This window comes from Oratosquilla oratoria, chromosome 9, assembly GCF_046742065.1.
Source record: "Oratosquilla oratoria isolate Oo_2021 chromosome 9, ASM4674206v1, whole genome shotgun sequence".
Classification (NCBI taxonomy): Eukaryota; Metazoa; Arthropoda; class Malacostraca; order Stomatopoda; family Squillidae; genus Oratosquilla; species Oratosquilla oratoria.
This window is the reverse complement of record NC_134785.1, coordinates 29,537,338-29,551,336: the sequence shown is the minus strand read 5'-3', so window position 1 is coordinate 29,551,336 and position 13,999 is coordinate 29,537,338. Positions and strand designations below refer to the sequence as shown.

At 38.8% G+C, this 13,999-nt stretch overlaps 1 protein-coding gene across 1 annotated transcript in view; it reads left to right on the top strand.

Moving 5' to 3' along the window:
• Nucleotides 1–13,999, top strand: part of Plod (procollagen lysyl hydroxylase) — a 550,148-nt gene that overhangs the window by 518,363 nt on the left and 17,786 nt on the right. Inside the window, exons 11-14 of the mRNA XM_076190170.1 lie at nucleotides 1,155–1,293; nucleotides 1,731–1,913; nucleotides 9,701–9,805; nucleotides 11,098–11,244. Of these exons, the coding sequence (XP_076046285.1) occupies nucleotides 1,155–1,293; nucleotides 1,731–1,913; nucleotides 9,701–9,805; nucleotides 11,098–11,244 (574 nt within the window). The remainder of the gene's footprint in view (nucleotides 1–1,154; nucleotides 1,294–1,730; nucleotides 1,914–9,700; nucleotides 9,806–11,097; nucleotides 11,245–13,999) is intronic.

The following is a 13,999-nucleotide window of genomic DNA, read 5'->3' as shown; positions in this document are numbered from 1 at the left end:
AAGTAGTATAACAAAAAGGCAAAATGTAAATAGGAGAATCATGAATAATAAAAGCCTACAATCCTGATAACAAGATATTTTTTAAAAGGGATATCCCACAATATATACAGCTTTTGATTTTATTTAAGACATATTAAAGATACCTTTTTAGTTTTTCTCACCATAGTTTTACTCCACTCTTTTATCTAAACCAAAGTGCTTATGATTATTGTTCATATATATTTCAATAATGTTACCCTAGTAGTGTAGTTTAAAGAATTATAAGAATTTAAAGACATTTGACTCTTATTCCTTTTTTATTGTTAAACAAGTGCCGGCTTCGCCATGGGCGCTTGGCCTGCGGCCCTGCTCGCTTCGCGAGCGGGCGCTTCACTCCCTGCCTTTCGCTCGCGGCCAATCAATTGTCTCCGTTGCCGTAACGTCAGCGTTCTCGGCCAATCATTCGTCTCCAATGCCATGACGTCACCACTCTCGGCCAATCAGTTGTCGCCGTTGCCGTGACGTCACCAATCTCTCAACCAAAGAGGTTCTCGTGGACTGTTACCAAATCACCGCCACTGGCTAGATCATATTGCCCAAAACAGACATGTTATTTTTTTTATTGATTTATTAATTAATATTACTTGGTTTACGCAAATGCACATTTGGCCTGGGAGACAAGTTTGTATTCAATATTTAAATCCCTTATTCCTTATAATTTTCGTAATTGAGCAGTTACGCAATCATCTGGTATGCAATTGGCCAAGTATGCAATTTTCCAGGTATGCAACTGTCCGGGGTGCAATTATCCGGAACACAATTGACCTAGATCCTTTACGTGCATATGTTTGATCAGTTTTCTTTTCGGAGAAGCCCAGAAACCTAGCTGGCCAAATCAAGAACCGCGTTGTCCTAAAGTCTCCTTATCTTAAAGTCCAATAGAGGTTTGTTGGAGAACAGTTCGTGTTAATCACTGGTGTAATGAATGCGCAAATTATCATGAAAAAGAAAGATAAAAATGTGAAGTCAGTGAGATTTGAGAAATGCCCATCGTTAGCAGCTTTTTCTTCTTGAGTCAATAGAGTTGAAAACCATGCATAATACAGATGTCTTCACAATAGATTTTCAGTGGATTCTGTCAGTGCTTCACCAACCTCTCTCTCTGTCTTCTACAGGGGTATCTGGAACGTGCCTTACATCTACGGCATCTACGTCATCCTTCGGTCGGTGCTCGAGGACCCGGAGACGCGGCCCAACTACATCCATAAACTCCTCGACGCCGACATGGCGTTTGCTACCAATTGTAGGGACAAGGTAAGGTCGTGGTGACGTTAGGAGTGGGTGATAGCAGTAACATGAGCTTCACGCTTTCTGGAAAATTGTTTCAGAAAAAAAAATCAAGTATGACAAAGCGAAGTTGGCCAATATTGGGAGCCCGTTGCCAGGGAGGGTGGAAGAGTTAGATGAACTAGCATGTAGAGTCGAGTTGTGTTAGGTCAGGTGAAATTGGATCGAGATAGTCGGTCAGGACGAGTACCTGGGTGAATGATCAACTCTAGCGTTCCTCACTTTTATCGTCGCGATTCAGTATGAGTTGACGCATATATTACTGATTTATTGCACAGCTCTTCGTGTACATTTTTTACCTCAGTATGAAGCTTGTGCCACAATGTTTTGGTCGCGACTCTTACATTGAAAAAACCTAACTCAATTTTCCTCCCACCTTCTTGCTGACGCCCCCACCCCACCAGGGCGTATTCATGTATACCAGTAACCTGGATGACTACGGCCACTTGGTGGATATTGACTACTTCACGACCAAGTACCTGCACAATGACCTCTGGCAAATGGTAGCCAACCGCAAGGATTGGGAGGAACGATATATCAGCCCTCTTTACTGGACAGCTCTCACTCCCAACCATCTCGATGAAAAGGTGAGTCAACATCAGCAGCAGAATGGAGTAGTTATTTACCCGTGACTTTAAAATTCATTCAAAGCACGTAGTTATATATTGCTACATTGTTGATCTGCAAATCCTCAGCACTACTGTTCACCCTCAAAAACCATGAATCAGAAAAATGCCCATTGGTCAAACTAAATGACAAACCCCTTTCCCTAGTCAAAAACCCTAAAATACCCTGTCATATTAGGCACACACACATTCGATGATGCAGTGGTAGCGTTCGCGGCTGCCACTACAGCGGTCTGCGTTCGAATCACTGCCAGGGCTGTAATAATTTCAGTCTCCCTGCGCTGCGAGTCGTTACTCCAACTCGTGGGCGGGGAGTTGTGTGTGTGTGTGCATGTAAAGTCACAGTATTACCCATAGATTGGTCATATATGAGCTCTGAGCTCTCTTCCAGGAGGGAAATATCTGTCAATCACAGGTCCAACACGTGTTCCAAGACCATGGTGAATCACACATGACCTCCATTTGCCATACAAAAGATCTCATTGTGAAGACAAATAAAGAACTGCACTCATAACAGTTGCTAGCACAGGATTTGGGCATATATAAACACTCCTCACAATGTACAAACAACTTGTAAGACCCACACTTAACTATACTTCCACAGCTTGGTACCCAACAACAAAGAAAACAGAGGAAACCTACAGATAGCACCAAAACAACTCCAGTAGGATATATCCACTCAGAAACCAAAGATCTCTCCATATGGAAGTATATAAAATGATTGGTGCAGTTCTATGAAAGACCTCTCAAATCCACCCAGCCATTGCATTGCATCACACAAACACATACATATACCAAGAGCTTTTTCCCCATACAAGGGAGGTAACCAAAGTCAAAGGCATAAATCCACTCCCATCCATTTTATCCCCACATACTCCACTCCCATTCATCAGCCCTTCCTCCCTCTTTTCTTGGCTCCTCCTGAATGACAGGTCATCCCTGCATCTCGCCCACTGCCCAGGGTCAGAAACAATGCAGCAAGGATGCTTCACTTAATTGGCAACCCCCTCTTCTCCATCCCCTCATGCAGAAACGATATGGGGTAAATTCCTTTGGGCTGCATCAAAATATCATTCACACATACTCCCTCCCCCCACATCCCCCACCAACCCTTCCATGCATCGCAGCAGCATCCATACACAACCATTCTTCAGTCTTCTCCCTTCCTCAACAAACATTCCTTGCTTTTCCAATGCTCCTTTTACCCCATCCATCCATCTCATCCTTGGTTGCCCCCTCATGTTCACTCCCTCCATCTCTGCCTTCCACACCTCTTTCTTCACTCATTCTTTCCATGTGTCCAAACCATCCCAATGCTCTTTCATCAACCCTATCTTCCAACTCCATTTTCACCTTTGCTCTCCATGTCACCTTGTTTCTCACTCTACCCAGCCTAGTAACTCCTACCATACTTCTCAGACATTTCATCTCAAACACATCTAAACTCTTCCTCGCATCCTCTCTTATGTTCCATGTTTCTGCCCCATACAGTGGTGTTGGGACAATCACCCCTTCATATAATTTCCTCTTAGCATCCATTCCCAAATGTCTATTTTACATTACACTTTTTAATCCCCCGAGGCATTTACTTGCTTCTTTCAGTCTACATTCTACCTCCACCTCCACTTCTCCCTTTCCTGCCACATTCGCCCCCAAGTTTCTAAAGCTATCCACTTCTTCCACTCTCTCTCCCTTAATACTCACTTCCAATTTTCTGCCATCCTCTCCCCTTGTACATCTCACCTTACTTTTACCTACATTTTTCTTCAGCTTCCTTCTTTCGCACACCTTCCCAAACTCTATCACTAATCTCCTTAATCCTTCCTCTGATCCTGCCATAAGTACAGTGTCATCTGCAAACAACAACTGGCTTATCTCCCATTTTTCTCTATTTTCTTTAACCGACTCCAATTCCCGGCCCATTACCCTTGCATTTACCTCTTGCACCACCCCATCCATGTATAAATTGAACAACCAAGGTGACATGACACATCTCTGGCGAAGTCCCACCTTTACCTCAAACCACTCACCCCCTCCATTTCTAATTCTAACACATGCTCTACTACTATCGTAAAAACTCTTGACTGCTCTTAACAGCATTCCTCCTATTCCATATATCTGCAATACCTCTCATTGTGCCTTCCTCTCTACTCTGTCATAAGCGCGTTTCCAAATCCATAAAGATTTCAAAAAACATCCTTACCTTTTCCTAAAGGTTTCTCACACATCTGCCTTACAAAAATCTGAACCACACAACTCCTACCTGTCCTAAATCCACAATGTTCCTCACCAATTACTCCCTATGTTCCTCTCCTAATCCTGTCAATCAAAACACTCTCATAGACCTTCCTAACTGCAATCAACAAACTGGTTTCTCTGAAACTACCACACTCACACTTGTTCCCCTTTCCCTTGTAAAGTGGAACAATACAGGCATTCCAGTCCTCCAGCACTCTACCCTCTTTTAGACAAACATTAAACAACCTCAATAGCCAGTCCACCATCACTATACCTCCCATTTTTAGATACTGCATGACACCCATTCAACCCAGGTGCCCTACCTGCGCTCAGCATTTTAATAACTGCTTTCACCTCATCTTCCCTTATTTCTCCTCCATTTTCATCATTCATCACCGTCATTCTCTTCACGCTTCCCACTGCAACTACCTTTCCCTCCCTATCCTCATTCATATTGAGCAACTCTCTAAAATACTCTGCCCATCTTCCTTTTACTGCTGTCTTTTCCATTATCATCTCTCCATCTGCACCTTTTACCTTTTCTTCTCTATTTGATTTACCTCCCCTTTCTCTCGTAATTTCCTTCCAAAACATCTGTTTATTACTATCAAAATTTTCTGTCATACTCTTACCCCATTTTACATCTGCTCCCCTTTTTGCCTCCTTTATTTTATGCTTTGGTACATCTCTTCTCTTTTCTTTGTACCTCTCATATGATTCTCTCATCCTATTTTGTAACCAATCTGTGAATGCTTGTTTCTTCTCTTTTACAATCTTCTTTGCTTCATCATCCCACCACTCACTACCCTTCCTTCTATTTCCTCCCATCCTCCTTGTTCCACACACTATCTTTGCACACCTTGTGACTCCCTCCTTGATAATCCCCATTCACACAAAGCTCACAAAAATACCAACAGCATAGTATTGGAACATCTACAACAACCTTCCCCAGTACCTTACAGTACATCACCCCAAGTTCATATACACACATATCACAAAACAAATACTTTTCACTAAACTAACAAATCCAGTACTTCAAGCACACCCTGGTGGTAACCAAGATGATAAATCACTCCAACAGACTTGTGATTAGGTCATCATCCAGCACCAGGACAGTACCAACACAGAATTGGCTTGGCACCAGACACAAAGTGACCCAGATGCAGTTATTGTACCTAAGACACAGAACACATCTTACAGTGATCTACTTTTACTCACCCCAAATATCACAAAATCTCTCCAATGAGTGACCTTTGGGCTATACTGCTACCTATGGCCAGATTTCCTCAGGGCTGTATGTCTCCTGCAGTGAGATTTGAGACAATGTATAGATTCATTATCACTGTTGTCACAGTATTTAATGTTTATGTTATAACATCATACTGACAAATCATCACTCCTGCAAAAGTGCATCTCTCAGTTTCTTTAATTGTAGGGCTTTTAATAGTATATTTCACTAATTGGTAGTGAAAGATATGCCTGAAATTATCACATTTATTTGCTTCAGCATGTTGAATTTCGAGATTATTCTTAAGGCCCTCCGAAGAACCTTAAAATTCTTCAGTCCCACTCTTCAATATTCACAATTTTACTTGGAGATTTCTTTAAAGTTAAAGAGTAAGGTTTAATAGATTAGTCTGTATGTGTTCTTAATGATTCCTCAGAAGATTTATGCATGCAGTACCCACTTTTCAAAGGAGCCTTGCCAGGAGTTCCTTTGAGGCTTTTGATAATTTTCCAACATGGAAAAATTAAAACAAGAAATTATTGGGTGTGTTTCATCATACCTTATACCAGTGGTGGGATGCCAGCAACTTTTCTCTGACATGTGAAACCTGGGCTCACCTAAGGAAATAATGAAATAGATCAACTGTCATTTTCTTTGCTGAGTTTTGTTTTGTATTTCAAATCAACAGAATATGATTTGATCAATTATATATGTATATGTGTATGTATATACGAGTACATAATGTATATATATCTATATACATATATATGTATATATATATATGTGTGTATATATATATATATGTATATATAAATATATATATATATACATATATATATTTATACATATGTATATTTTTGTATATAGAGTAAAAGCTCTTTTATCCGTTATTCTCGTATCCGGCTCCTTCTTATAACCGGCATATTATTCACGAGGAAATAAAAATTTTGTATAAGAATTTAAAAATTCGAAAAAATAAAATTTAGAATTCCCGCGCCACTCCCGCCGCCGCCAGAGGTAGCGCGCATCTTTCCCGCAATCTCCCACAAATCCCGCCGCTCCGTCAGGCCCAGTGCCCACTGTAATAAGACGCCTGAGGAAGAAGGAGATGAGGATTTTGAAGGTTTTGTTGTGAAACAAAGGAAGGCAGTGATGGCTGAGTTGAAGGATATGCGTGGTAGTGCTAAGCTTAGCGTCACTGATGAAGCTCTTCAGGAGTGGATGGAGAACGACAATGACAAAGCTATCACCCCCACACTAATTGACGACGAAATCATTCAGGCAGTGATTGAGGAGAAGCATGGTAAGGAAACAGGCTGATAGTGAAGAGGAAGATGACCTAGAGCCAAGAGTAACGTGGAAGGATGCCGCTAAAGGATTGGCAACATTTATCAAGTTTGCGGAGCAGTGCACCTACATGGGGACTTACGACGTGATGTCTCTTCACTGTTTTCAAAATGAATTTTTAATGCAGAGAGACAAACATTCTAAACAAAGAGACATACGTGATTTCATGAAAATAAATAAAGATAAATAAATATGAATATACTGGTAAATAGATAAACAACAAAAGTGAAGCCATTGAATAAATTTTATTTAAGTACTCTATGAATAAAGGCAATAAATATATATTTTTTATATTCCTTCTCGTAACCGGGATTTCCCCTTTCCAGCACGTCTTTGGTCCCACTCGTGCCGGTTAAAAGAGCTTATACTGTATATATATGTATATATGTATGAGTATATATGTGTATAGATATACATATATAATTGTATATATATATATATATATATACATACATACAGACATAAACATGTTAACTTTGAAGCCCTGCATATGACAGTTCTGATAAAAGTTCATGGTAACACTGGTTTTGTCCTGTTTAGTTGTTGCATCATTCACAAGGTGGCTAGACATGATGTGATTTATTTACCATAATTCTACATATTCTTTCATGTTTTGTAAATGATAAAATTATTGGTAAGCAAAATCAAAGTTCAGCTACATGATGGTCCAAACTTAAATCTAAATAGAATACAAATGTTACACTACAAAAGGCTTTAGTTATCAGAGGTGTACCTCATTTTCAATGACCACATATAAAACATTACATCAAAAGTTGGCGATGCCTGCTGCTCAGCATATTTGCTGTAAATGTAAATTTCTGTTATAACTATGTGAAAATAAGAGTTGTTGTCTACTATTCTGCTGATGTTAAAAATCGAGTCATTGGATTCTGCGAATTTATATGACAGCTAGAATTTCACATAAAGGCAAAAAAAGACTTTTAAGTAAATATTACTTCACTAAATTTTACATTCATTCAAATTAACATGACTTACAAGTCACTCATCTTTGATTTTACCTCTCCAATGTCATTTTATATATATATATATATATATATATATATATATATATATATACAGTAGAAGCTCGATTTAACGAACTAATTCAGCCAAGGTCCAGTCCGCTAAAGTGAATTGGTCAGGTCTAGATTCCATACTCGCTAATAGATGACGTCACGGGATCATATGCAAGGATGATTGAGAATTGTGCTGCAAATAAGAATAAAGTGTTTTTACCAGTAGAGATTTTCCACCTACATGTATAGGCCTACATGTATTTTAACTGTGCTGCTGTAGATAAGAATAAGTGATTTTCCACATACATGTATTTTAATATTGAGATTTTCCACATACATGTATTTTAATATTGTTCTGCTGTAAATAAAAATAAGACAATTTTGATATAAAAAAAATCAAGTCTCTTGTCTTTTCTTAGCAGTTCAAACTTTTTTAATGTAAAAAACGTCCACCCAGTAATAGTAATATATTTATATATTATATAATTCTTCATTCCACGTGAAATTTTTTTTATAAAGTTTTGATATTTTAATTTTCTTCCATAGAAGAAGCTTGAAGTCTAATATTGCCTTTTATTTGGGCCTCTGAATGTTTTCCGTCACATCGGACTTCGGAAACTTCCGAAATACCCGACATTGCCCGAAGTGATAACACAAAAACGTGACGTCATCTACTAGCGAGTATGGAATCTAGACCTGACCAAAGTGAATTTTCCGTTGAATTGAGCGAGTGAGCGTTGGTGTAACAGTGTTGCCAGAGCGGATTGTAAAAATTATACGTACCTAAAAATTCCCTAGTGTACACACACACACATACAGTATATATATTATTGTAAGTGAATTATAGGCAGCACAATCGTGAATTGCAAACGAACAGCAACGTGCAGTAATTTGTTGCAACGTGTGTGTGTGTGTCGTGTAACAATGATATATGCTGTCTGTGAAATTCGGGGAATATTAGTCATAGCTTCGTGTTTGGTTCGATGTACATAATTCTAGCGATTAATAGGACTGGGCAGTTGGTTTTTGGATTGTGAGCGTTATTGTTGTGTTGCAGAAAACGTAGTTCGTTGTTATAGAAGTGTTTTTCGTGGTGATTACTCTCGCGTACTGATTTTGAATTTTCCCATCAACTTACTGTTTCATTATTTTGTATTCCTATTATACCGTCTATTTATACTTGAATATATTTCTGCTACAATTATACTTTATACATATATCATAGTATGTATATATATATATACATTTATATACCTCCAAAATACTAAATTATAAATTTTTCCTTGACTCCACCACCACAATCTGGTAACATCTGGTAACATTGGACTCTGAAACACGCATATGGCCAGTTGACGGAAAATGCTCAACTTAGCGGACCGTTCCCACTAAATTGAGCTATTTCTGTAGACGCGAGTCTGGCCAGCTAGCGGAAAATGGTCAACTTAGCGGACCGTTTCCGCTAAGTTGAGCATTGTCGTTATTGCTCTTTGCAGTTCGCTAATTTGAGCTTCCGATTAAGTGATTTCCGTTAAATCGGGCTTCTACTATATATATATATATATATATATATATATATATATATGTATGAATATATATATATATATATATATATATATATATATATATATATATATATATATATATTTGAAAAGGTTCCCCCAATACTTTTTAGAAATAGTAAATAATAATAATATGTTCCCAGGAATTTCAGTTGCAACATAGGTCAGCAGATTTTGGCACACACACATATTAAAAAGGCCCACCCCTGCCCTATACCCTTTGATACCACAATCCTCTATACTTCACCAGACCAGGTCACCATTACAGTTACATGCCCTGTACTTTCCTGCAGTGTTGACAACTTACAAATATGTTTACTAGCATGAGACTTTTATTTTTATTTTTTTCCCTGGTGGCAGCCATGCCCAGATGTGTACTGGTTCCCACTTTTCTCTGAGCGGTTCTGTAAGGACCTCATTGAGACCGTCGAAAAGGCCGATGTTTGGTCCAATGGAAAGAATGAGGTGAGTATTCCCAACAGTCTCTCTGTCTCTCTGTCTCTCTCTCTCTTTCTATATATATACATTTATCAACCACAATTCACTTTAATTCTTAGCCATCAGCATCGAAAAACTTGAGGAGGCATATATGCAGAAATTGATACGTAGTGCAGCTAAGGACTTGAACCTCCGCTAGCACATAACAAGCGACAGTGACTTAAACAATTGTGCTTTCAAGAGAGATATAAGTTGAGTGCAACTTTTCTTATATATTTGTATGGTCGAGTTACATACACATACACAAAATTTTGCATTCAACCCACCACCATGATAGTACAATTGGTAACCATGCAATGCAAGAAAGTATTTGTACAACACTAAATGGGTCCCAATGAACAGATTTACATTGATCAACCACAATTCACTTTAATTCTAAGCCATCAACATCGAGAAAATTGAGAGGCATACATGCAGTAATTGAGTTTCTCAATGTTGATGGCTTTGTATATGTGTACTTTGATTTTCTGTAACATTGCTTTAAATCTCCTTAGCTTTGACATGGTGGCTTTGGCCTATTTTGATCTGTCACTGACATGGGTCAATATACCCCACTAGGCTATTTTGAGTCCCTCTAGTTTGCCAGATTTTGAGTATTCTATGGTCGTGTCTCCTCTTGTTATTGGTGTTAGGCTGAACTTCACAATTGGTATCACTTCAGACTTGGATTTATTGTTTTATATTTTTCATTGCTTCTGAAATTCCATGATCTAGATCTAGTGATGGGAGATCACATATGAAGAGGCTGGATAACACAGCTTGAGGCAACTATAGTTCTTTTGTACATGCTATGGGAATCTGCATTACACTTGGTATACTCTAATTGATTTTAGGAAGCATTCTGATTTTATTGTATGAAATATATAAGATAATGAGATAGAGGTATGTGATATAAGAGGGAGGGAAAAATAGTGAGGACTGAGAAGGTAGGGAAAGAGTGAAAGAAGAATGAGAAAGAGAGTGGGAGAAGAGCAATAAGAACAGAAGGGAAGAGGAGAGGAAGGGAGGGACAAACATGTAAGGAAGAACAGAAAGAGAAGTTGGGGTGGAGCAGACAAATGGAGGAAGAGATAAGAGAAAAAAGGAGTGCTATCTTTGTATGTATGCAGTGCTTCTTTGTGCATCTGGTTGTTGTTGCATATAGTATTTAGGTAGTTATTCTAATGCTCTTCTACCTCATACTTCTGTATGTAGCTACCCTGTATCACTGTCATTTGTATTAATCTCACCAAGAGGCCTTACTTCCTTCTTGTCCTCAGGATCCACGCCTTGCAGGAGGCTATGAGAATGTGCCCACAGTTGACACTCACATGAATCAGATTGAGTATGAGCAGGAATGGCTCTGGATTCTTCGTGAGTATGTCAAGCCACTCTGTGAAAAGGTCTTCATTGGCTACAGCTCAGATGTAAGTGTACATGAGTTTTTGTTTACATACTTTGAAGATCTGATATATATATATGTGTATTTACCTAGTTGTATTTTACGGGAAGGGGAGCTATGCTCGTGGTGTCCCGTCTTCATATCTCATTTTATCTAAACTGTTTTTAAATTCATGTATTGTTTTTGCACACACCACTTTCTCATCTAACTTGTTCCAAATGTCTATTACTCTGTGAGAAAAACTGTTCTTTTTCAGATATCTTCTATAACTGTCTTTCTTGATTTTCTTTCCGTGTCCTCTTGTATTTCTATTGTGACGTCCTGCGGCAAATGCAGGATATGAAGTTACATACTAAAGAAAGGAAAATACCGCATGACGCAAATTCTGTAGAAATGGCATTTGTATACCTACGAAGTTTGTTCCATAAATCGATATGTTATTAAAAACTCCTGTTTACTCACGTACAAGTGTGTTATTGTGTTAAATATTAAAAATGTGTGTACCCGTTGCTATGTTTGTTTGGGCCCGTGTCGCTGTGATCGGATGGAAATAATTATTTCTTCGCTTCTGTTTAATTTCATAACATTTCACACACTTGTAATTAATATTTTTAGAATTCATACTTATAATATTTTCCCCATGTCTGTTTGTCAATCTGTTATCTAATTGTTACACATTATACCTGACTCCTGATTGGTCCACGTTGGCAAAGCTCCCACAATGCTCTGCTATCTTACCTATAAATAGAGCTAATAAATGCAGGTGACAGACAGTCTCTGTGAAGAAGTCAGTACCGCTGCATAACCCGAACCGCTTAGTCATTTCTCTTTATCCCTGACTCCCACCACACTATCATCCCATTTTATTAGATCCTCTCTATCATTAGTTTCTATGCCTTTCATGATTCTATAGATAGTTATCAAATCTCCTCTCTCTCTTCTTTGCTCTAATGTCTGTAGTTCAAGTTTTGCTAGTCTCTCTTCATATGATAGTTTTGAGCGTTGGTGCCAATTTTGTAATTGCTCCTTGTATTCTTTCAAGTTTTGTTATACATTTGTTTGTACTTGGTGACCACATCGTTGCTTCATATTCCAATCTTGGTCTTATCAAAGTGATTAGTATTTTCTTCACCATTTCTTCATCCAGGTATGTAAATGCCACTTTGATTGTTCTTATTAGATTATAAGTTTCTCCAAAAATCTTGTTTATATGTTTCTCAGGTGACATATTATTCATAATAATGACTCCCAGGTCCCTCTGATTTTCTACTTTTTTTTTATTCCTTCTCCCAATTTATATGATCCTGCTATTCTTTTTTTGCTTCTTCCAAATTCCATTATACTACACTTGTTAGTATTGAACTCCATCTCCCACTTCCTACTCCATTCCCATACTTTATTGTGATCACTCTGTAATGACTCACAATCTTCTTCAGTGTTCACTTTTTTTCAACAGTTTTGCATCATCCGAAAAGAAGCTCATATAAATTTCAATTCCTTCATCCATATCATTAATGTATACAGTATAGCAAACACTATTGGGGCCGGAACTGTTCCTTGTGGAACACCACTTATCACTTCATCCCAATTAGAGTGTCTCTTATCACCACTCTCATTTTTCTTTCTTGCAAAAAGTCTTCCATCCATTTCAGCAGTTTGCCCTGTATTCCTCCTGTAGTTTCTGATTTCTTAAGCAACTTCTTATGTGGTACCTTGTCAATTATGTATGTATGTATGTATATATATATATATATATATATATATATATATATATATATATATATATATGTACATATGTACATACATACCTAGGGATTTCTCCCCCTTACAAGGGATGTAGCCAAATCAAAAGGCAAGTACCTACTCCCACCCATTTCACTCCCACCTATTCCACTTCCATCCACCATCCTTTCCTCCCTCTCACTTTAGCTCCTCATGGGTAATGGATCATCCCTGTATCCCACCCATTGCCCTTAGTCAGAAGCAATGCAGCAAGACACAACACATCCAGAGCAAGGCTGCTTCATTTAATTGGTGACACCCTCTCTCCATCCCCTCATGCAGAAAAAGAGAGGACAGGGAGAAATCCCCTCTGGCTACATTGAAATATCATACATAACCACTACCTAACCTCCATCCACTCTCTTCCTTGCATCACAGTATCATCTATACACAACCATTCTCCACTCACCCCCTATCTCCTGCCCTCTCCCTTCCTTGCTGAACAGACATTCCCCTCTTGCTCAGTACCCCTTTCTCTCCATCCATCTCATCCCATCCTCGGTCATCCCCTCAAATTCACTCCTTCCACCTCTCCCTTCCACACCTCTTTTACTATTCTTTCTTCATTCTTTGAATATATTTAAACCATCCCAATACTCTTGTATCAGCCATATCTGCCATTCCCTTTTCCACCCCAGCTCTCCTCCTCACCTCCTTTCTCACTCTATCCAACCTTGTAACCCCTACCATGCTTCTCAAACATTTCATCTCAAATGCATTTAAACTTTTCCTCTCTGCCTCTCTTAAATTTTATGTTTCTGCCCCATATAGTGCTGTTGTCACAATCACCCCTTCACACGACTCAGTGGCGCAGTTGGTAGAGTCCCCGACTATCACTACAGCGGTCCGGGTTCGAATCCTGCCCAGGGCTGAAATAATTTCAGTATCACTGCGCTTTAAGACGTTACTCCAACTCTCGTGGGTGGGGAGTTGGAGGTGTGTGTGCGTGTAAGGTCACAGCATTACCCATAGATCGGTCTTCAAGGCTTTGAGCTCTC